The 24,817-nt window shown below is 39.8% G+C and overlaps 1 protein-coding gene across 6 annotated transcripts in view; it reads right to left on the bottom strand.

Moving 5' to 3' along the window:
- Window positions 1–24,817, bottom strand: part of PCDH11X (protocadherin 11 X-linked) — a 432,804-nt gene that overhangs the window by 372,845 nt on the left and 35,142 nt on the right. For all 6 annotated transcript variants that reach the window (XR_013184313.1, XR_013184314.1, XM_054641581.2 and 3 more), the window contains exon 2: window positions 14,825–15,408. Coding sequence is in view for 4 of the 6 variants with exons in the window: in XM_054641581.2 (XP_054497556.1) it covers window positions 14,825–15,364 (540 nt within the window). In the remaining 2 variants the exon portion in view is untranslated. The remainder of the gene's footprint in view (window positions 1–14,824; window positions 15,409–24,817) is intronic.

The following is a 24,817-nucleotide window of genomic DNA, read 5'->3' as shown; positions in this document are numbered from 1 at the left end:
GCTTCCACACTCAATTAACTTTACTGGTAACATAAGAAGAGGCCTACTGTGGTTATATGTGGAAGCACCCATTGTGAAATGTAAAATTAAGTGAAATCTGTTTTGAAATCCTGCATTATGGCTCTTAACAAAACAGCAAACCAGAACTAAATTAGTGAAAGTGACTGTGACAGCTGAAGCCATGGAGCTTCCAAGAGGGCTCAGCATTATTAAAGATTTTCCTTATTATGCTCTTAGGCACAATCTGATTAGTTCCAACAGCTGCCCAGCAGGAAAAGCCAAGCCATCATTCCCAGGAACACTCAGATAAAGCACCTTGAGCTGCAGTGATGCCAGACCCAGGTAGCACACAGCACTGCAGCATCAGCTCTGCTCTCCTGATGGACAGTGATGCCAGAATGGCAAATTGAATCATGGCAGAAGCTCCTGATCAGCAGCATGTAAGCTACTAAAACCTGTCCTGATGGGTAAACTTGTTCCACACACAATACACAAAGGAAAAAAAATATAAAAAAGAAAAAAAAAGGGAAAAAAATAAGGGGGGAAAAATCCACTTTGCATAAATGTTACTCAAGTCTTTGTTAGAGGCAATGAGTAACAAAAAAGGAATTTTCTTTGCTACTTTGCCTGTGAAACTCAGTAGCCTGAAGCATATGCTGTGCTGTGACAAATGTGCCATTGAACTTTAAAACAATATTCAAAATAGATTCTGAAAGACTTCAGTCCTGTTTGCAGAACTCTTGTAGTATTGTCTGAATATTACAAGAGTGATGAGTAGACTGATATTTTTACCACTTCTTCCAGTGCCCTGGATGCTAAGTTAGGATTTTAAGAGCCACAGACACAGCATTGACTGTGAAAGGTTCCAAGCCTGGGACAGAGATTTTCAGCCAGCTGGAGCCCTGAATCAGACACTCCATCATCAAATGATTTTGAAGTTGTTATTAAAGTTAATCCATGAAAACCACACAGGTTTTAATTCCACAAAGGTAAATTCACTTCTGAAGAAGGCTTGACTGTTCTTCCAGTTCCTGAGCATAGGAGAACTTAGGAGAAAACTGGATTTCTAGGGCTGCAAACTTTTCTGCCACTGGGCAGCAGAACAAGTTCTGCTTGCACCTCTGGGTTTTACTTCCCACCTTAGCTCAAGCATATACACATTTAAAATAGAAACCAAATAATTTTATTTCTGCCTAATGTAACATAATGGGCATGGATGTTAGTGAAAAATGTCTTTGCACAGTTTCTCAGCTCCTCCATGAGCTTATAAAACTGTATACTTTTTCAAGTTAAATAATAAAGTTGAAGTCTTTTATCACTGCATCCAAAATGCTGTTTGCATAGTATAAGAATGCCACCAGTGGACTGATGTAAACAGAAATTAAAACCAGTGATCATTCGAAAATGTAGCATCTAAAACTTTGACAATACCATAAACACTGTCACAGACATGTTTTAGTCCTTAGGATTTTTTTCTCCTGAGAAGCTGTGAGGCCTCAGGAACAAAATGTAACCAATGGTTATCTGCTGTTGTGGAATGCAACAGGTGCATCTGGGATTGGGCTCATGTGGTTGTTTCTAATTAATGGCCAATCACAGCCCAGCTGTTTCAGACTCTTGGTCAGACACAAGCCTTTGTTATCATTCTTTCCTCTTCTATTCTTAGCCAGCCTTCTGATGAAATCCTTTCTTCTATTCTTTTAGTATAGTTTTAGTATAATATATATCATAAAATAATAAATCAATCCTTCTGAACCATGGAGTCAGATCCTCATCTCTTCCCTTTTCCTGGGACCTCTGTGAACACCAGCACAACACTCAAATTTTAAAATCTGGAATTTTTACAAAATAGATACAAAATCCCACTGGAAAAACTGCACATATGGGGAAAAAAAAAAACCTAAAATAACTGGTAAGAATATCAGAATCACCACTGCTGGGCAAGAAATCTGTGAGCCTCAAGCTGGGAAAAGCTCAGGAACAGCTTGGGAAAATATTCTGGTGATTCCCAAGCATCTGATATCAAATGTTAGAGACAGATCCAAGGTCAGAGGAAATTCAGTTTCGTCCTGCCAGGCCACACTTGGGCCAGCCCAGAAATCAGCGCCTGCCCCTCCCCTTCCCCTTGTGGGGAAGATGCAGACTTTGGAAACAGAGACCAGCAAAGACTGAGAAGACCAAAGCCCAGTTCAGATGATAAATTAAGGTGCCCAGCAAAGGTCATAACATCTTCACATAATGCACTTCAAAACCCAGACAATAAAAAATCTCAGAGGCAAATATTAAAACAGATATTAAAACACACACATACACTAACAGGTTTTTCTCTTTAGCTTTGCCAAAGGTCCACTCAGACACTGAACTTCATTGCCAAGCTCTGGATGATGCTGGCAGCTGAAGGTTTGAATTATTCAAATGAAAGGTTTTTATGAGGGAGGGGCTGGACTACCTCAGAATTTAAAAATAAGCTTTAATGTAGAATCGTACAAAGAAGCAGGCAATCTGGGAACTTCCAGGAACTCATTTGAGTTCTGATATTATTGTACAAGCAGAGTATCTTGGATATTCAACCTGGACAAATACTTCATTTATGTAAAGCAATAAAGAGTGTGAAGCCATTTATGGTAAAACAATAAAAGGTGATAGGAAAGTTCTATCAGTATTTTAGGCTCTATTTTTAAGACTGAGTTTCAAATTATGGTATCCACAACAGTTCTTGGCTTTCCCAATAAATACCAATTCACAAAAAACATCATGTGCAAGTGCCAGAGTACTATTTTTGATATTAGATGGGAAAGAAGATGAGGAACAAAACACAAGTTACTCCTTTGTTTATACCTCTAAATCTGCTGCAATAAATTATCTTCAAAAACACCTAATGGAAATGAGGATGAAAATTATATGGCTGGGTTTAGGATGAAAAGGAAAATGTATTCTTCCAGTGAAAAAGCCATATAATATCCCAGTCTGAAAAGCACAGAGGAATATCCTGACTCAAAAGAAAAAGAAAAGAAAAAAAACCCCTAGAAAACGTCAATTTGCTTGAAAAAGCAGAGGAAAAAAACTACAATTATTTGACTTTGGAACATCAGCAATAACCAAAGCAAGAACACATCACATTAATAGAGCCAGCAATTACAGCACAATGAGAGAAAAATGTATTTCAATCCTGAGAGCTGATGACTCAGAACTCATTTCTTTTAGCAATGTTGCTTTTTGTTTCTTCAGAATTGTCTGAAACAGTCTTTGCTACATGTCCCAGCTTCAAAAGCTCCACAGGACTTAAGTGTTCAGACCAATTATGTTTCTGGGTTAGAGAATATAAATTATTTTGCAATATACCTTTCTTTCAGGAATAAAAATAACTGTACTAATGCAGTCAAGTGCCATGAACCGTAGCTGACACTTGATTTAAATATATTTTTGATAGCTCTTTCTTCTTAAATGGAAGGGAAGTGTTCCATACAGTGTATTTGGGGAAAAACTACCTAGGATATTTAAATCTTCATTAGTGAAATCCAATATTAGAAAGCTTAAAGTAAATATAAAATCAAGAACTTTTTATTATAAAAGCTACTTTAATATTTTAATTGTGTATTTTATGACAACTTAAACCAGGAAAAACTGAAATTACTTCTCCTATTTTCAAAACGTATTATAAAAATTGGAAATTTTCAAATCTTCACCTCCCCCCTTAGATGTGATGAAAAATGAGTCTTAGAAAACTGAGTTGGACAAAAGAAAAATCTTTTGCAATTAATATTCACCTTTTAGTTTTCTTTTATTTACTCAACATCTTGAAAATAGCAGAATTTTTTGATAACCTCACAAGTACAAGTGAGAAAAGACAGCTATTCCTTAAAAGCTTGGAATTTTTAATGATCTGAGTAATAATAGGATCTGCTGAAAACCTAATTCAAGGTTTCTCATGACAAAATACATGTAAGCCATGCATTGATGCAGCCATTGCAATAAGTCAAAGAAACAGAAAAAAACAATCCTTGCAAAGTTGTTCTGAAACAAGAATTACAGTGGATCCAAAGAACTTTTACAGTACATGCAGTAACCATCAGCTGATACTCTTGAAGAGCTTGTGGTAATTGTTTTTATTTGATTGAAAAAATAATGGTCTTTAAGATGTGTCTTGCCTGGGTGGTGACAGCTATTGCTGACTTGTAACTACAAAAATTACCAAAAAAAAGTTTAAATGCCTTTGGGTACAAGAGCACCAGTGTATCAAGCAGATGGACTAATGAAATTTATAAATAAATGGTCTGAAATTCAGACACCTGTTTCAGGTTATTTTTTAATGATAAAATAAGGGCCACAGACAGGCATCTCTATTCACAGATAAAAACACTGAATATGTAAAAATAAGGCCCCAACACCATGGCAATGCTGTTATGGTATTTGAAAAAGGCTCCCACCTCTTTCTTTAGTGATGTACAGAAGAATGGCACCTTGAAAACAGGGTAGATTTTCAGAGAGTAGGAAAAATGAAGGGTGCTGCATCATCTGTCCTGAGTGCACTTTTATTCCCTTTTGTAACTTCACATGGCAGTGCATGTTTGCAGTCCCAATATCAGTCATCCATGCAAACTAGGGTGTAATTTCATTTAGAAGGGGTATTTAGTGTTTTTACTGGGGTTATCAATAGAGAGCAGGAGTGATCATGTAATTGGCAATTTCTTATCAATTAAAACAATTTTCTCCTCGATGGCTGCTGGGAAAATGTTCCTTTAACTCTGTGCTGCCACACACACAGACTGTGTACACAAATCCTGAGCCTGTGTGCTCAGGGAGCATCCCCACATCTGAGCTAAAGCTGATGTGTGTGGACATCAGCTGAAGATGATGCTGAGCTGAGGCAGATGAAGAGGAGCTCTGTGTTTGACAGATGGGTGCCTGTGCCTCACAGCCCGGGTCTATCTTCCTCTCCTCTCTGAAACATGTTAACTTATATATTCTAAGTTTTTTTTTATTGTTATTTTCTCTCATTGTGCTGTTTGCAGTCCCAATATCATGCATCTAGGCAAACCAGAGTACAATTTCATTTACAAGGGCTATTTTAGTGCTTTTACTGGAGTTATCATCAATAGAAAGCATGAGAGATCCTATAATTCGCAATTTCTTATAAATTAAAACAGTTTTTTTCCTTGATGGCTGTTGGGAGAATGTTCCTTTAACTCTGTGCTGCCACACACACAGACTGTGTACACAAATCCTGAGCCTGAGTGCTCAGGAGGCATCCCCACATCTGAGCTAAAGCTGATGTGTGTGGACATCAGCTGAAGATGATGCTGATGAAGAGGAGCTCAGTGTTTGACAGATGGGTGCCTCACAGCCCAGCCTATCGTCCTCTCCTCTCTGAAACATGCTAACTTATATATTCTAAGTTTTTTTTATTGTTATTTTCTCTCATTGCGCTGCTTGCAGTCCCAATATCATGCATCTATGCAAACCAGAGTACAATTTCATTTACAAGGGCTATTTTAGTGCTTTTACTGGGGTTATCATCAATAGAGAGCATGAGAGATCCTATAATTCACAATTTCTTATCAATTAAAACAGTTTTTTCCTTGATGGCTTTGGGAAAATGTTCCTTTAACTCTGTGCTGCCACACACACAGACTTGTGTAAACAGCCCTGTGTGCTCAGGGAGCATCCCCACATCTGAGCTAAAGCTGATGTGTGTGGACATCAGCTAAAGATGATTTTGAGCTGAGGCAGATGAAGAGGAGCTCGGTGTTTGACAGATGGGTGCCTCACAGCCCAGCCTATCATCCTCTCCTCTCTGAAATGTGCTAACTTCTACATTATTGTTTGCAGTCCCAATATCATGCATCTATCAAACCAGAGTATAATTTCACTTACAAGGGCTATTTTAGTGCTTTTACTGGAGTTACGAGAGATCATATAATTGGAAATTTCTTATAAATTAAAACAATTTTTTCTTTGATGGCTGTTGGGAAAATGTTCCTTTAACTCTGTGCTGCCACACACACAGACTGTGTACACAAATCCTGAGCCCTGTGTGCTCAGGAGGCATCCCCACATCTGAGCTAAAGCTGATGTGTGTGGACATCAGCTAGAGATGATGCTGATGAAGAGGAGCTCAGTGTTTGACAGATGGGTGCCTCGCAGCCCAGCCTATCATCCTCTCCTCTCTGAAACATGCTAACTTCTACATTATTGTTCCCTGACAGCTCGTGTGAAAATCAGAGCCTGGCATGCAGGAAGAAAGAGACACCAACTTGTCCCTCAGCCTAACTCACTGAACTTGCTGTGCCTGCAGCAAGACTTTCTCCTCCAGTCCTCCCTGAATCCCCAGAGGGACGTCAGGGTAACGGGAGCTGACAGTTTTACAGCAATAGTGCCATAAACCAGCCTAAAGGAGCCTTGTATCAAGCAACAAGAGGCAATTACCTTGACTCCTGACTCACCACCAGCAGTCAGGAGCAGGGTTTTATCTCCTCACTGACACCAAGTCACAGCTGCAGCAATGCAAATCAGTTTTCCCTTTTAAAGCTCAGACCCGGTGACTTTTTCAAAATAATCTGCACAGATGACCACTTGTCTGTCCAGATCTCTCTAGACAAGTTAGCACTGAGCAGTGTTTTTATTCTAGCACAAAATCTGCTCTAAAGAATCATTTCCTTGGTATTTTGGATTGCGAGACAAATGAGCAAATGGGGTGGAGGATTTGGAAGCAGGTGGATTTCCAGCTACAGCACAAAATAATGAAAATAGACTTATTTTGCAAAGGTGATGTAAAAGCTTCAGATGATAATTAAGAACATCTCAGGGGAAAAGCATGTAGGGGGGACCATCCACATGAAAAACTGAGGATGTGTTAACTTTAACCAAAACACTGAACTTCTATCAGCAAATGAAAGAGGAAAGATGTTTTGGGTCTGACCTATTCCCCCACTGTGGAATATAGGACAAAAGTACTTGGCACCACTCAAAAGTACTTGTCACTGTCAAAAGACAGCCTGTCCTAAAAAAAGCCTCTCTTTTAAAGGGCAGCTAAAAATTACCTTAGAAAGACAACATCTCCAGCTCTCCCTATTTATTAAATTACCAGCACTAGAGAGTGACCTTAGAGCTTGACTGGAGCTCAACTCCAAAGCAAAAAAAACTCCCTCAAAAAAACCTATTTTTGAGTTCCCTAAACCCATAAACTTCCCTTTCCATGCTGGCACACAAAATGAGGAAGAATGAACAGTGCTGAGCCCCAAATATCTGCAGTTCAATCCTGCTGAGAGCTCCCAGTGAGGCTGGGATCAGCCAGGGCTGCAAATTGTGCTGAGGAGCCCAGGGAGGCACAGGCTGGGATGGGACCCCTGGAGATGTCCTGCTCCAAGCCCTCTGCCAAAACAGCTGCACATCACCACACCCAGGTGGGCTTGGACTTTTTCCAGGGGATTGTGAAGTGAAGTAAAAAAAAGTGAAGTAAAAAAAGTGAAGTAAAAAAAGTGAAGTAAAAAAAAACCCAAACCATCCCCTCTCCAAGCAGAAACTCAAAATTTTAGTCTAAGCTATATGAGAGTGAGAAGGAAAAGAAACCAATAATAATTAAAAATAAAAAAACAACCCTCAAATGCTTTTTTAACATGCATCTTACTTTTACTCTGTCTGTAAGCACTGTCAGATCCAGGATCTGGCTTCACATGATTTCTCAGTTTTAGGCACCTAAGTGCTATTGTCACCTGTGCCATCAAGATGAGTGTAATTTTATTTTTGTGGCAATTAGTCTTGAAATATCACTGAACAACTAATGTTTCCTAAATGAGAAGAGAGAAATACTGAAAAGATCTTGTTCTTGTCTATGAGGATGTCAAGAAATCTCCTATCTGAATAATGCATTTTCCTGAGTATATATCAGTCTGTAAAACAAAAATTCTCAGTATCTTGAGTAGCCATCATCCCATCAGCCATATTCCCCTTACACAATTGCTAGAAAGGGTTGGCAATAAAAAAAGCAATCAGAAAGTGCAAGAATATTTTGTTCTTAGAGGGTTACAACAAATTCACAAATAATTTTTGATTTGTAAAAATAGTAAGAAAAATTAAGTTGAAATTCCTTATTTGTATGAGTGTTTAACTCCAATATTCAGTAAAACCTGGCAATATTAATAAATATCTATTTACAAGCAGAAAAAAAGCTCTGGGTTGGCAGATTTTTCAGACTGCAGATGTTGGCAATGAGCACCCCAGGCTTTCTGTGGCTGACTGAAGGGGCCAACAAAGCCCTGCCCTGTGCTGCTGCTGAATCCCCCCAGAGAATCACCCACGCTGGTTTAATCCACAGAACTCCAGTGTGACAGGCCATGGGACATGGTTTGGGATACCCTCAAAGGGAGGGCGCTGCTTTGGCTCCCTCTGTGTGGAATGGGAGCACAGGAAAGGACAGGGATGAGAGGCCCAAGCAGCTCCTGTTTGGGACACTGAGGTTGATCAGGTGCTAAAAAATCAAAATCCAAGTTTGTGTCACTGTGCACTGAGTTTGCAGGGACATGAACTGTTCTGTCTTGTTTCTCTGTGCACTGAACCCCACAGGTGCATCACTAAAAACAAACAGACCATTACAGACCAAACAGACCAACAAACAACATTAAAAACAACAAAGGTGCTTGGCCTCCTCCACTGTTACACTTTTGATTTTCACATTTGTATCCCTGCTTACCACAGGATTATCAACAAAGATTTCATTCCTATGACTTTCTGATACACCCTTAACTACAAATCTAGTCTCAGTCTATAATTCTAAGTGCCCTCCTAGATTTATTTCTACATAAAACACATCTTCCACTCTTGATCTTGACAGTGATATGAGTTACTTGATCCAGGACTGCCGAGAGGCTCAGAAATAACCAGCTGCAAACATGAAATATGATGCTTGAAGTGTGATGAAGACCTGTGATTTCCATCTTCCATGGGTCATGGAATTGACAAACTGTATCAGAAAAAGGGGATATCTTCCATTGAAAGGCACCACAAAGATGATCTAGAGCAGCCAGATGAAACTCTCCTCATCAGAGGCAAGGCTGGCGTGGTGTGAGACTGAGCAGGAATCTGTTTTGTCAGACTGCAGAGGGATGAACTGACAGCTACAAAGAGATTATCATATTATCCTGGAAGGGATGCACCAGCTGCTTCTGATAGGTAAATACAGCAACATTACTGTAACAGGTAAGAGAAATGGAACAGCAACACCAATCTAATTTCCCCCAAACTGCAAAGGATTAAAAGAAGAAAATATTAGCACACAGGATCAGCTCACAGAAGAACACGTTCAGCTCCTGCTGCAAATTCTCGTGTACATGGTATATCTAGCTGACAAGAAATGCTAAGCAATCAATTAATAAAAATATTATTTAAAACACGCCCTTGTGCGAGTCCTTTTCTATTCAAAACCCGTTCTGAGCCAGCTTGCCTTTTTAACATTTAAGAGAACAAAGAAATGCTTCACACTAAAATCTCTGCAGTCAAAGCAGAGGCCTGTGACACCTCTAAATATGAAGTGTATTAATCAGGTAATACTAAATATCAGCTTGCCTTGAGCTGAGATGCCAGTGTGCTGGCACAGTGCAATCAGCAGCAGCAAGCAGGTTTTTATGGCACTGAGGTGGCCCTGCCTGGCACAAGGCACATTTTATTTATTATTGTTCACTCTGTCAACAATGGCCCTGCCCTGAAGAGGGGAACAAAGCCCTGGAGGCTGGGCTGCCCCCTGGGCTCAAGCAGAACATGAGGGTTTGTAGGTTCATCCCAATCAGAAATCACTGTTTATTAAGGTTTCAATGCACAATTTGCTCTTGCATCCCACTGTTTTCACAAACTACTTCTATTTATGAATGCCCAGCTCTTTTTTCCTATCATTTCCTGTTTATACTTAAAGTAGTTATCTCAGCTGAGACAAAACTGGTTGGGTTTCCACCTGGCCATTTATTTCTTGTCTTAGCTGCATCTCCCAGCTCCCATCATCACTTTTACACCATCCTCTTCCCCAATCCAGCTATTTCTCATTCTAAATGAATTTTCTTCTATTGTTAAATAATATCTAAGTTCTCCCTCCTCCCCTGGTTCTCAGCAAACACTGTTTATCATGTGAAACCTTAATGTCACTCCCTCTATGGTCACCTTGGGGCATCTCAGCAGAGAAACACAATCTTTTATAATGCCATGCACAGCAGCTTTGGGAACAGCGAGAAGCTCTGCGTGACTGTCTCTTCTTTTCTATTAACAGTAAAACTGCTGCCTTTTTAGAGCTCATGTGTTTCAAACAGGGCTGAAAAAATCAGAGCCACAGAGAGTTTTGAGGATGAGGTGCCATGAATCAGTTACACATAAAGAAGTTATTTTCTGTTCAGGTGCACCTTGATAAAATGCAGGCAGGCAAAAAGTGAGTGTTAATCAGTGTGGTAATTAAAGCTCTGTCTTGTTTTAGATAAATCAAACCCTGCTTTACAAAGCTTCCACTGAATCCAAAATACAAGAATATATCTCTTTACAAAGTTTTGTTTTCTACTGTTTTAAGGAGTTTTAATGAGAGGAAGAATAGTAAAAAAAAAAAAAAAAGAAAAAAGAAAATATGTCATTTAGTTTAAAGATTTTATCATTTCTTATCTGGTTTGCAAAAGAAACCAAATGCAAAAATTATATTCGACCTTTTCCACACCCCGTGAGAGGGGCAGTAAGGTAAGTGTAACAAAGTGAGGAAATATTGCAACACATGAGTGTTACCTTCCCAAGGAGCTACAGAGGTGCTGAAAATGTGTTAAATACCTATAAACGGGTCAGCTCAGTTCCTAGTGGGAAATTCCCTCTTTTTTAGAATTTGTTATGGACAAAGTCTCTATTTTCCTGTTTTTTGGCAAGATAGGCCTGGCTTCATACAGACAATGAGAAAATCTTGGCTAAATTTGTTTCAAAAACCAACTACAACTGCAAATCTTTCTCTTCATTTCGCATTTTGTCAATTTTTGATTCCCTTCTGTCCAAAATACAGAACAACACATTTCACTCTGTGGCTGCACCTACACTAAAAGCACCGAATTTTCTGTTTCTATGAAGTGATTTCCACATCCTGTCAGCCCCTACTCCTCTGTGGAAATCCTTTCTAGGATTCCCTCATCCTGTCAGCCCCCACTCCTCTGTGGAAATCCTTTCTAGGATTCCCTCATCCTGTCAGCCCTCACTCCTCTGTGGAAATCCTTTCTAGGATTCCCTCATCCTGGCAGCCCTCACTCCTCCGCCACCTCCAAGCTGCCCTGCCCATCCAGGTCATACCAGGTGCTTCCAAAATTCCTGCCCCAAATTCCTGCCCAAAATCCCTGCCCAAAATCCCAGCCCAAAATCCCTGCCCTGCTAGACCACCCTGCTCAGAGGATGCTCCTATTCAGCAGCTCCCCGAGCCGCTGACCCCTCTTTTTGCTGCTCATAAAAGGAAGGAAAAGGTCAACACTCTGAGGAGCCAGAACATCTCAGCATCTTCAGGTGAAGAAAAATCCAAAGCCCAGCCCAGAGAGGGGAGCAGGACAGTGCACACAGAGCACATCTGGGGAGGAAAGGCAGCAAAAGCAGCAGCACCCTGGTGTGCCTGGGCTGTCACGTCCTCCTGGTGCTCCAGCATTGCCGACCCCTCCTTTCCTCCTCCATCTCCCCAGCCTTCCCCAGGGATGCATCCTTGGATATTACAAAACCCAGAATGGTTTGGGTAGGAAGGGACCTTAAAAATCACCTGGTTCCAGCCCTGACACCTTCCAGGCTGCTCCAAGCCCCGTCCAGCCGGGCCTGGGACCCTGCAGGGACCCAGGAGCATCTCTGGGCACCTGTGCCAGGGCCTCCCCTCCCTCACAGGGAAGGATTTCTTCCCAATATCCAATTTAAACCAACTTTCCATCAGAACAAAGCCTTTCCCCCTGTCCTGTCTCTCCAGGCCTTGTCCAAAGTCCCTCTTGCAGCCCTTCCAGCTACTGAAAGGCTTCAATAAAGGCCTTGTCCAAAGTCCCTCTGGAGCCTCCAGGCTGAAGAATCCCAATTCTTTCAACCTTTGCTCATAGGAAAGGTGTTTAATCCTCTAATTATCTTCCTGGAGCTCCCCTGCAGTAGGAAATACTGGCTGCATTTCCTGCCTGCTCACCAGAATCCTGTATTTCCATTGGTTGGGTTTGTTGACTATTTGTTTCTGTTTTTTTTAAATTTATTTTATGATTACTTTTGATATTAACATTCTGAAAATTACTGGTAGAATAACATCTGGAAATACTGTTCCAAATGGTGTCTGGCTGACAGAAATTTCCTTTTGGTTTTTTACAGATCATTTCCAAGGTATGTGAAATTGCTGGCTCATTTAAAGGCAGCAGATCCATAACTCCAAAAATACCTGACCAACAGGCATTCAAGAGAAAAATGCAATTAATTCTTTCAGAAGATCTGCCAACAGGGCTGTGATTTCACAAATTATTTTGTTTGCAGCACATGCAGCACAAGATTGCAGAACTTCCAGTCCATACCAGTGTGTGCTCAACCTCACCACCTTCTTTTCCATTGTGTGGCAAAAGCAGTTTCAGAGACACTTGAATAAATATGTAACTTGTCCTTTTTTATTCATTTTTCTCTATTTAAAAATTAGATAATTTGATATTTAAGTTATTTAAGATTACTAAGATAGTTAATATTTAAGAATATTAAGATATGTTTAAGAATATTAATGTATATTTAAGAATATTAAGATATTTGCACAGTTTCTGATGGAAAACCTCTCAGGCAGACCCTCTCACCTTGCCCAGAGCTGCAGGCTGGATTTCAGACCATGACACAAATGTGTTCCCACTCTGCTGATGTGCTACTTTCTCTCTCTGAATGCCAGGCCAAAAACAAGCTCACAAAACAAGACTGTTATTGTGGTGATCTGAACTGTTGCTCATCAGCCCCAAGGACTCCTGATTTTGCCATTTTCTACACTTTTCCTTTTCCTGCAATAACAGCACTTTTGGATAACTCACATTTCTCTGTTCAGACTGGGTATTATTTTGCCCCATTTTGTGTGTAACTCTGCCTTTTTTCATTATTTCCTACTCCTACTGTTATTTATTTAATATGCTGTTATCCATTCCCCAAAATCTCATTGAATATGCCACACAAAGAACACTCTGCCCTACTGGATGCTTCTGCTTAGCTAAAAAACCCCAAACAAAACCCACACCTGTAGATATACCTGCTCTCCTATAACCCAGGAAAATTTTTAAAGAGCTTACTGCAAAAACTTCAAACATGATAGTAAATTCTTGGTATGCTTGGAATATAATAAATATATATTATATATAATAAATATATATATTATATATATAAATATATATTATATATAGTAAATTCTTGGTATTTTTGGAATATAATAAATGCATATTATATATATTAAATATATTAAATTATATTATATAAATATATATTAAATATAATAAATTCTTGGTATGTTTGGTATATAATAAATATATATTATCTATATTAAATATATTAAATTATATTATATAAATATATATTAAATATAACAAATTCTTGGTATGTTTGGTATGTTCCAGCCAGTCTTGGAATGTTTTAAGTTGCTTGGCTGTGCTGAGAGCAGACAGACATGTGTGGGATCTTTTTTATTTATTTATCTATTTATTGGATAGCTAGCCAGAAATGCCCAGTGAGATGCACTTTCCTGAAAGAGATTTTTATGTCTTTGTCACTCCTTAGCACCCACACTGCCACAATTACTTCAGGTTCCAAGCAATTTAAAAGAGCCTAAAAAAAGGCAGAGCTTTATTTTTATTAAATTGCCAGTAAGTACTGCTATCAGTGAATATCAGCTGTGCAGTCAGTCAAGCAATATATTGGATAATATAATCTATGTTCTTCTGGCACTAAGGAGGGTCAGATTGGTTGCTGAGCAGCCAAACCACAAAATAGTTCCCTATTCCAAATCAAAGGAATTGAGGGCAATTTCAGCTTCCCCCAACATTTCAGGGTAAGTTTCTTTCCTGTTCCTAAGTTTGTTTCAGTAAACTCAAACGAAAGTGACCATTTATTCAGAAATCACACACTCCTGTTTATATAAACATCACATGTTTGTGTTATTCTTCTGTCCCCTAGTCCCCTGTTAGTTGCTAGAAAGAATAAAAGAAGCAAGAATATGAAATATCTGCTCTTTCAAGGTCACTGGCGCTGCTCTCCTTGCACTCCTGCACATTTGGAGCTGCTCCTGCCCAGACATTACAAAGCTGCTCTGACAAAGAGACTCCTTCCCTCTGGAAAAGCTCAGCGATGCAGAGGTGAGCATCACATCAGCTTCTGGGCCAAGTTCTACTGCTCAAGTCCACCAGTTGTGCAAGAGAGGCACAAAAAAAGGCTGTCTCCATAAAAATGGGAGGCATAAACCCAGCACAAAACCCTTCTGCAATCGGCACTGTCATTGCCTGATTCCCAGTGGGAATCAGGACATGTTTTTAGTAGGCCAGGAAGACTGTCAGCCAAAGTGTACAAACACCCTGAGTGCTGCTGCTGCAGAGCTCCTGGATGTTCCCTCACACTGTTACACATGAACATAAACAGCTTCCCACAGAGTGAGGATGAGATGCACCAGAACAAACTCAGGGCCACGGATTCACGCTCTGACACGGACCCGCACCGTAGCACAACTGCAGCTCACAGCTTTGGCTTCCTGTCACTGCGTGCAGCACACAGCCCTGGGCTTCTCACGGCGTGGTGAGGACTGGCAACACTCGTGGGAGGACAGCAACACACACAGCACCAGAGGAGGATGAAAGAAACCCACCTTGAGCAGCTCATAATGCTGGATCCCGTTCACCCCGATGTCCGGGTCGATGGCAGACGGGACGGAGTAGCGGGAATTAATGGCCGTGTTCTCCGGGATGGAGATGTTAATGACTGTCGAGGGGAAAAGGGGGGCGTTGTCATTTATATCCTCGATCAGGAACCTGATCTTGACCAGCCTGAACACCTCATCAGGCAGCACGGCCACCTCCACCTCGTAGAAGCAGCGGTTCTCGCTGAAGATGCCGGCGCACAGCTTCTCGCGGTCGATGCGGTTGGCGGCCGTGAAGATCTCCCCCGTGTTCTCCTCCACCCTCACCAGGGGCACGTCCCCGGTCTTGTACACCAGCTTGAACTGCAGCGGGGAGGACAGGGGCACGTCGGGGTCCAGCGTTAGGTTGAGATCCTTGAGCAGGTTGCCAATGAGGACATTTTCGGGCAGCTCTTCCCGCACGGTGTAATTCTTCTCCTGCGCGCCAGATTGGAACACGATGCAGGCCAACAGGACTGCCAGGAGGTAGGTTCCAGACAGCAAGTCCATCTCCAGAATGACTAATGAGGATCTGTGGAGAACGCCAGGAGGAGCTGGGAAAAGGGAAAGGAAAATCCTTTAAAAGTCGCAGAATATTGTTGCTTGCTCTAGGGCACAAAATTGAACAACACAGACATTGAACTTTCTAAGGTAAAAAAGAGGGTGTTTAAGTTCTGGCTCTAGTATTTATAGATTTCTAAAAGTGACAGTGGATTGGAGGATGACAGTGCCACCTCTCCAATGACACTGGACACAGCAACAGTTCATCAATTTTCTCTTTTTCTATAAAAGAATGCAAAACAATAGGTCATTTACATAAAGTGTATGAGAAAGTTTGTTACAAGAATGTGAACATCAGATGGCTTAGAAAAACTTGAAAAAACAGAGCAACAGAATATTGTGCTCCTAAAGCAGTGAGAGCTAAAGGAGCTCCATCCCTGCTCCAACAACGTGAACTGTTTGAAAGCCTCATTAGTAAAGTCACATTTGACTCCATCCTTCCTAAATATGGATAAAATTCTTGCAAAACTTTCTACTTGAAAATCTTAATTAAATACTAAGGTAAGAGTTTTAGGGCTGGATAATATCGAATGAAGAAATAAGTACAGGAATCCCCTATTTCCAGCATGAGATTTTCCTTTGCCCCTTAGGAAAATGTCTTCCTTTGATCTCTCTGCCACATTGTCCTCATTTATTTTCTGTTTCCTAAGAAAAAAAGTAGGCAAGAAGTTTGCAAGCAACCATCTGCTGAGAACCAGATCTTTTTATACCTCTTGCTTAGATATGGGAATAGAGGAACATTTGTCTTAATTCTCCCCCCAAGTTTTGCACTGACAAAATTATGTAATGTTTGTTAACAACAACAAAGAAATCTGGATATTTTTAATTCAGGAACCTAAACTGGCAAGAAAGTGTTATTATCTAAATGGAGTCTGGTGAACTTCAGCCAACAATGTGTGGAAATCTGTCTAGGGAATTGCAAAAAAATTTTGTATAATTTTAAATTTGATGATGCCTGTTCACAATACTCTGGAACACCAATAGCTCTAAAGGGAGGTACAAACTTGTTGGAAAACCTGTACTTTCCAAGCTGGTTTCTGAATAACAATGTATTCTTGCCTTGAGGCCGTTAACAACCTCGAGAAAGATGGAAGTGGAATAAGAGGACTTACAGGTGCACACAGATATCTCTGTAGCTGCATTCAGCCTTCAGCCAAGAATTTTTAAGAGATAAATCACTCTATTGAACTCTATGTATAGAATATTTGCCTAATTTTTACATAATTCTGTCATTCCAGAATTTAGGATCTGCTAGGATAGCATTTCTCTAAGGTAAATGTTCAAGAGTTCCATGTGAAGTGATTTTTCTCACAAATGAAATCTTAGGTTAGCATCTGTTTCAAATATACCTGTGCCAAGATATCTACATTCTTTTTACTGTGCAGGTAAAAGTGTAATTCTGTTCCCTGTCTCCTCTCATTTTATTCTCCCTGTCATAGCACAGATTGATTTACTTCTGCAGATCAAGTTGCAGTGGTTGAAGGAATTCCTGGTGCCAGTAATTGCCTCCCCCTGTTAGTCACTGCCTGTCAGCAGTGCCACTTGCAGGGGAATTTAGACTAAAGCCTTGATTTTGCAGTGAACCAGGTTAGGAATAATTAATATTGCTATTCCCTTCAAGCACAGGGGTGGAAGGCAGTGGCAGACACAGAACATTGCAACTCCACCTGCAAGGTGCATCCCCACTTCAGCACCCCTGACTGGACAGCACGTTCTGGCTTCAGGATTGTACAAAAGCACAAAACACCATTTTTGTGATTAGATATGAAATAAAAATGCTGCAAGTCCTCACTTAGGGAAAAAGGCTTTGCTCCCTGAATAAATCAATGAAGCTGGAGGGGATTGCTGACCAGGGAATGGCATTGCAGGAGTTCCCTGATTTATCACTGGACCTCAGGGGCTCACAGCACCCAAAGCAGCACCTGCCAGGTGCCCAGAGGGAAGCAATGCACCAACAGCTTTTTATAAACCATTCAAACATCACATTCTGAATATGCAAATGAGGGAGTCTCCAGCAGCTCCTGATCATCATTATGGCAACACCATTATGGCAGCACTGTGAGCCCAGTGAATGGCTTGGTGATAGTCCACAGGTGGATTAGTCTGGCTGCTATAATTTGATTTAATAACTTTGATTTATTAACTGGTTATTATTTGATTTATTAACTTATTCTATAACTTATTCTATATATCTATTATATATAAATATCTAATGTATAATCTCTATTTTATAATATATATCATGAATATCTATTATAGATCTATAATAAATAATACAAATGTATTTATAAATTATTATGTGATTTATTAACTGCATCTCTTTAAATGCAGCTCCAGCAATTGTCATCCCACTGAAGAAACTGCCCACATGCATTCAACCTGCAGAGAGTCCTACTTCAGGACAGCACATCTTTGTATCTATTGTTACTAAAATAAACATATTTACATGGTTTCCTATGGAAAACACAAATAAAAATGTATGGGTCACAGTAAGAAGTTGATATTTAAATGCTGTCCTAAAAAAAAAAAGAAAAATCAGAGTGGTTGCATGTTTTGTGCATACTAGAAGGAACTATTTTGCCATTTCTTCCTCTCTATTACAAATTAAAATGAAAAATAACACAACAGGGTTATAAAACCCTTCAAATCCTGATGTTTATAGAATAATATTTTAAATTTACATTTCTGAGGGGAGGAAATGAAAAAAAAACCCAACACCAGCCATAAATATAAACCAAATTCTAGCCCATATCCCAAATTCTTCTATGGCAATACTGATGCAAGTATTACTTATAAATGATAATGATATTAAAATATTTTATAAACAGGCATATAAATCTTCCAAATAAATACATTAAGGATTTTTTTTTCCAAAGCAATATGAGAATGTAAATGCAATAGTCTATAGAGTTCATCAACAATATTCCTGAATCAATTCTGAAAGTTGAGATCATGCCAGGAGATACTTTATATTCAAACTAAATTATAAGCCTTTAACCCCAGTTTTATCTGCAGTGGAGTTTCCAGGGATTATAAAATGACAGCAGCAGGACTCAAAGAGTTTTGTAAGGAGAGCTGCAGGGTGGAACTTGGCATTACATTCTTATGCATACTTTTACTTTAAACCAAGTTTGAACCACCCTATTGAAATTCTTCTTGTGCCATAGTAAAGAAAACACTTCAAAGCATGAAGAAACAGCACAGCACACTTATAAACCATGTTAGATAAATGCTAACATGAGTTTTGTGGTGACTTTTGCTGTCACAGATTTCCCTGAGTGACTAAAGGGTACAGACATGTAATAGACAGTGTTAGTTTAGCAGGAAAAAAAACCAACAACGGTTTACAGAGCTTGAACTTCTGTACAATGCACTTGGTTTTTTTAATTTTTTTTTTTTCTTTCAAAATAACTCCAGCAACAGTTTTGAAGGTCTATCCAGAGCTGTAGGCCTTCAAGGAGAAAAAAATCCCAACGTGACACAAGTTTGCTGCTTGGATAGAACAGAATATCTTCAGCTGTGAGCAGAGTGCTGTTCTTCCAGAATCCTATTTATAAAGCCATAGCTGAACGTTGCCTGTCACTTGTGCCATAGCTCTGATAGGGATACTATGGCAACAGAACAGTGCAGGAGGCCCTTCCCAGGCATTTCTGGAATCACAGTGTTCCAGCCTGGAGCACTGGGGAAACACAAAACACACGAGGCTGAGCCGAGCAGCCCCAGCCTAAAGGAGCTTTCACGGGTTCCAGCACTCACTCGCACTTTTAAAGAGGTTAGGGGGGAAAAAAAAATATATAAATTAAGAACAAATCAAATTGTTTGACAGAAGGTAACGTGGAGCTTGCCAAGCCATTTTCCCAGCTTTCAAGAGAATGCATTGCTGTCTGTGCTGCTGACTCCCCAACTAGGAAGGCAAATGGCCCAGATGGACAAGATGGATAGGAGGAGGGGAAAAAGAACTTTAAACTTGCTTTTCTTCATCTGGCTGTCTATGCACTCAAATACACCTGCTTTTTTTGTCCAACACACCAAATATTAATGGTGTCATTTAAATATTAGCACTGTTCATTATCCTCTTCATTTAGTAGCTGTCAAATCATACCTTGAAAAGTGGAATATAAAAGCTGTAACCACCTAATGGAGCAGGATGTGAAGGTAGAATCTAAATCTGTTCTTTATTCAAAAGGCTCCCTCTGGTCCCACCTGAGCCTTTACCTTATTACAGAACTTGATATTTCTTCCTTAAGAAGATCTCAGAAAAGTAGTAAAGGGAGTAGAAGAGTTCAGGTGTCTGTTTCAGATCAGAAACACAACACCATTTCTTGATACTTGGATTCAGAGTTGAATTAGAGTAGAAAAAACACACTGTGGTGATGTTCTGTCACTGCTATACCAAGCTCAAAGAAAAAGGTATCATATTTTTAAAAATTAGGACAATTAAAGTCCAAAACTACATCAATATCCAATTATTAAAACCATAGTAGAGAAGAAATCCTAAAAATATCACTCCCATTCTTATCTTTATATTCCTGAACTTATTTTAATTACTTTGGACAAATTTAGCTAGCACACCACACTTTTTCAATATCATATCCCTTTCATTTTCTGCTAATCCACCGTGGGCTCCTTAAAGAGGAGCATTTAAATCCCTGTATTAAAATGGTGTTTCTCAGAGCCAAAGGTCCCCATGACACAGCTCCACCATTATTAGGTTCTTTCTGATGAGGCAGCTGTTTGCAATTCTTCCTCTTCACTGGGGCTCCCTCCAAAAAGCCCCTGACAACTGGGGAGCCCTGCATGGCTTTGGATCCTTGGGCCATGCTGATGTGGATTTCAGCTTCATCCCAAAGTGGGACCTTTTTGATGCTGTCAGTTTTTAGTGTTTGGGGTTTTGGTTGCCATAATCCCCCGGCCTGGCTGCTCACAGCAATTCTCCCCTTTGCCACCACAGCCCTGGTGCCATTTAGGAACTGGCTGGGTCTGATGGGACTGGTTTTTAAAAAGGTGCAGAATTCACAGGTATTTTACAGGTTTTGATGGCAATAACACCACAAAGCTGGTGCCTGACAGAAATCCCCCTCATTTTTTTGAGGGCACAAATGCCACCAAACCAGCCTGGACCCACTGTCACTCTCCACAGTGCTTCAAACATAAATTATTTGCAGCCATCAATATTGATCCACAGGATCCACTCCCTACACAGGATATTTCATTATCATACTCAAAGAAAAAGACCTACCTCAAAGAGAAACAGACAATTTGTTATAGTATCAGGGCTTTCAAATTCATTCCCTCATATGATTTTACTCTTAATTCCACTGAGGGACTGATTCATTCTTTGATCTATTTTTTATGAGTGTGATGGTATTGACTTCAAGGAGGTTTCTTTAATTTGATTTTTCTTCAGTGATGAACAAAATGAAACTGGAAATTCTTATCACCAGGAGAAAACATCACCTCACACTCATTTAAGTCAACAAAAGAATTAAGTGAGAGGCCACAGCTTGCTTATAGTTGAGTGCTCTCCTGATTCTATTTAAAAATAGACTATTTTCTGTTATTTTTATTATTTTTCCATCACAAAAGGTAAGAAATGCTCTTCACTTGAGGAAATAAAAAGCTAATGACCAAAACAGAAGTTCTTCAAGCCACGTGAAGAAGCAGCCAAGGTGTGGAAAACAAGCAACTGATAAATTCCTAGATAGAATTATAGAATTCTTTATTCCTGATAGTAATCTGCAACTAATAGGAAGAGTGTTGATTAAGACTTGTATCAAAATGCTGGAAACAGTGAGCAGAATTATAAATACACAACAGGCAGTGAGCATGCTGAACAAATTAAACTCAATCACATTGATATATGGCATAAGGAGTAATTTATTTTAATTGTTGCAAATTAATCCCTTTAAAGCTGAAGTCCCTTTTTTACTAGAAGAGTAAGTATGGTCCACATTTGGGAAAATGCATCCAGCAGCCACCCAGGAAATACTTTAAAAATATCCTGCAACTTATTTCAGAGACCTGTGAGAATATGCAGTGTCAAATTCAGTTATATCCCAGTGACACTGGGAAATGGTCCTGCTTTTAGCAGTGAAACATTTTTGCATTGGAGCTGCAAGAAAGGTAAAGGCTGAGAACAGAAATCTTGGGGAAAACTGACCATTTCTCTGATGGATATCTTCATTTTCTTAGAAAGAAATAATGGGATGCCTGAATAGAAAAAGAAAGAAAAAAAGAGTAAAAAACACCCAAAAAAAATCAAACCAAACCCCCTACAAAGCTGCAGACCATTACAACTCCAAAGTGAACACTACATTGCTCTGCAAATTCAAATATACACTCACTATAACTCAATGGCTGACTTCTCAAAACATTACAAAAAATCAAGTTGTTAATGGTATGATTCATAATGTCATTTTCTTTGCATTTTATTTGTGTGTTTGCACGACAGGAATGCATTTTACCAATCAAGTGGAAATTGCTCTGGTTTTGGTACTTGGAAATCTGTTCATGCCTCAAATCTGAAAATTAAATCTCTGCTAAAACAAACCAAAGGAAAATCATCTATGAAGCAGTGGCAAGAGAAGATGGGACCACAATAAGAAACTGTGAAACCACGTGCGTGGCTGCTGGATGCACTCCAAAGTCAAACACATTTTTATTTGTTAGCAAATGGAAGTCAATCTGATTTCAGTCGTTTGTGTCCCATCCTTTGGAATGGCAATTGTCAAGATCACCTGTTTCATGCATAATGCATTCTGCTTCACTGCCTGGCTGCCAGTCAGCAATTTTCATTTCTCCCTGGTAAAATCCACATTTCAGTGTCTGCTGAACAGTTCCAGTGGCTGTGAACCAGGGCAGGGATGCTGCTCTGTTGTTAATATTGTGTTCTATTGTCCTGCCTGCTCCAAACACAATCCTGCCAGGAGCCCAGCAACACAAATTCCATGGATTCCAGAGGAGCAGGAGTCAGTCACCTCCTTCCAACCCCTCCACTTCCACACACAGAGCTGAGGAAACCACAGAAATTTGCTTCTCACTTAACTATTTGTGAGAACAGAGAGCACTGTTCCCAAAATTGCTAAAAAGAAACAAAGAACTTAAATATATTGCTATTTTACTTTAAAAAAAGACATGACTTAAAAGGAAAAAAAAATTCTATTTATATTCTGTATTTCTTGTAAAGTCAGGATATCTGGAATTTTGCACTAGTTGCACCCAGGTTCTGAAGGAGAAAAAAGGTTTTCTGGGTGCCAGAACACACATATTGGACTCCAAAAGGATAAACTTTGCTATTTTCATCAGTTTCTCTTTGCTTTAGCAGAATATGTTAAAAATAAAAAATCAGGTTTTTCACCCAGTAGCAGCATAGCTGCTCATTTCCATATGGGATTTTTTGTTCTTCTTAAAGGTATCTTGAATGCAAATTAGAATCAAACTATGAGGTTCTAGTCAAGAGTTTAAAATATGAACCACATCACAAATTGCATATTCTGTACCTTACACCCATCTCACCAATGAACAGCCCAATCACCACCTCTGCCCAAAGGGATCACAAGCCACATATGGATCCCATACATGAGAAAACATCTTCATAAATCATTAACTCAGCTCTGGAGCCTCCAAAAGCGCCATGAACTTGAGAACTAATTGCAGATCTTGGAAGGAATTTTCTCATCATTTATGGATGGCCCTGAGCAGGGAAGCAATCACCACAATTTTTAGCAAACTTGGCCAATCTAAACACAGCACATGAATAAAACATGGCAGTGGGAAAAAAAACTCCTGAGAGATGGTGATGGGAGAGGAAAGCTTTGCCAAGGACAGAACAATATCAGAGTTTGGGTTTTCTATCAGTTTTTGGGTTTTCTATCAGTTTTTGGGTTTTCTATCAGGGTACAAACAAAAGCAGGTGATGCCAAATGCTCTCCCCTTCCTGCCTGGTTCTCCCCTGTCATAGTCAGGGGATTCTCACTCTCTCCATGACACCCTCAGGCAGCTCCTAGGAAAAAACCATTTATTTTTTGTTCCATGAACACAGAGACAAATCATCTTTAGCCCCGGAAACCTTGTGATGGGAATTGCTGCCTGCCAGTGGCAGCTCCTCAGCTGATGGCCTAATAACAAAATAACAATAAATCCTTTAAATAACAAAATCCTTTAAATAACAAAAATACTTCTTTAATTTTATCGTTCATTCACAAAAATGTGAAGTCTTTTCCTCTGTTATCTCAAAACCCAAAATGACACTGGAACCATTGCTCTGTTCTGCTGAAACGCCTCCCATCCTGACAGATTCCCAAACTCTGCAGGGATGGCAAACACGTGGATTGCTTCTCAAAGGAAATTCTGTGCCACAGAGAATTCTACACTGAAGTGATTCTGGAAGGGGGATGGAAAATGAAATCATCCCATGGAGATGATTGAGCAGAGCTGTTTTGGTTTAGGAGAAAGCCGCTGCCTAAAACCAGTCAAACCACTTGTACACAAAGTACTCAGCAAGAAGAGTCACAAAATTGGATAAAACAGAATTATAAGGGTACTTTAAAATGTGATACAGCAATTTGCTCTGCAAGGCCTGATTCTTTAAATTCTGTTTTACCTGTATAGTAAATATGGTTTAACAAGTGGAGGTTCTGGTCAACAATTAAATTGATTCAAAGCCTACTGAAACCACTGGAGCCTTCTCCATGTTTTACAAAGTTTGCTGGAACTACAGTTCTGGAAATAAAATTCCTTAACTTAAGCAAAAAGTTGAGTTGCCTGCACACCTCAACAACAGACCTTTTATTAAATATTTGCATAGACTGTTTTGTGTCAGCATTAAATGCTTAATTTTAGATTGTATTACAAAGGTCAGGCCATGCTCTTGAAGCCTGTCATGGTAAAGCTTAACAAGCCCAGAAAATCTGATTTTTAACATTTTGCCCAGAGCCATAAAGTTCACAAAGACACTGCAGCTCCTTCATAAGCTGTACTCAAATTACAGGAAATGTGTTTTGTGCATTTCTTTCCTGCCTCCTCACTGAGTCCTGCCAACAATTCAGCTTCTGCAAGGTGGACAAAACATTTCTGGCTGGAAATCCACATTTCCATTGACTTGGTGTGGCCAACTCACTGCCAATGACCTCCAGACACAAGTGATGTGCAGAGACTCAGGCTTGCAATGGAGAACAGAGAAGTTTGGAATATTTGGGATGCTATTTCCCACCCATTCTCCTTCTTCTGACACAGAATAAACAGGATCAACATCTTCCAAAGGTATAACCAATAATGAGAGCAGAGTGCATCTGAATATCAGAGTCCTGGGGGTCACCAGGCTCATGGAAAAACTTTTAAAACCCTCCTGAAGCACATTTTACCACCCAATATCATGGGCCCTTGATGCATTCGATCATCACT

The sequence above is a fragment of the Agelaius phoeniceus genome, chromosome 14, assembly GCF_051311805.1.
Source record: "Agelaius phoeniceus isolate bAgePho1 chromosome 14, bAgePho1.hap1, whole genome shotgun sequence".
NCBI classification, from domain to species: Eukaryota; Metazoa; Chordata; class Aves; order Passeriformes; family Icteridae; genus Agelaius; species Agelaius phoeniceus.
Note: the sequence above shows the minus strand (reverse complement) of the source record. Positions and strands in the feature narration are given on the sequence as shown.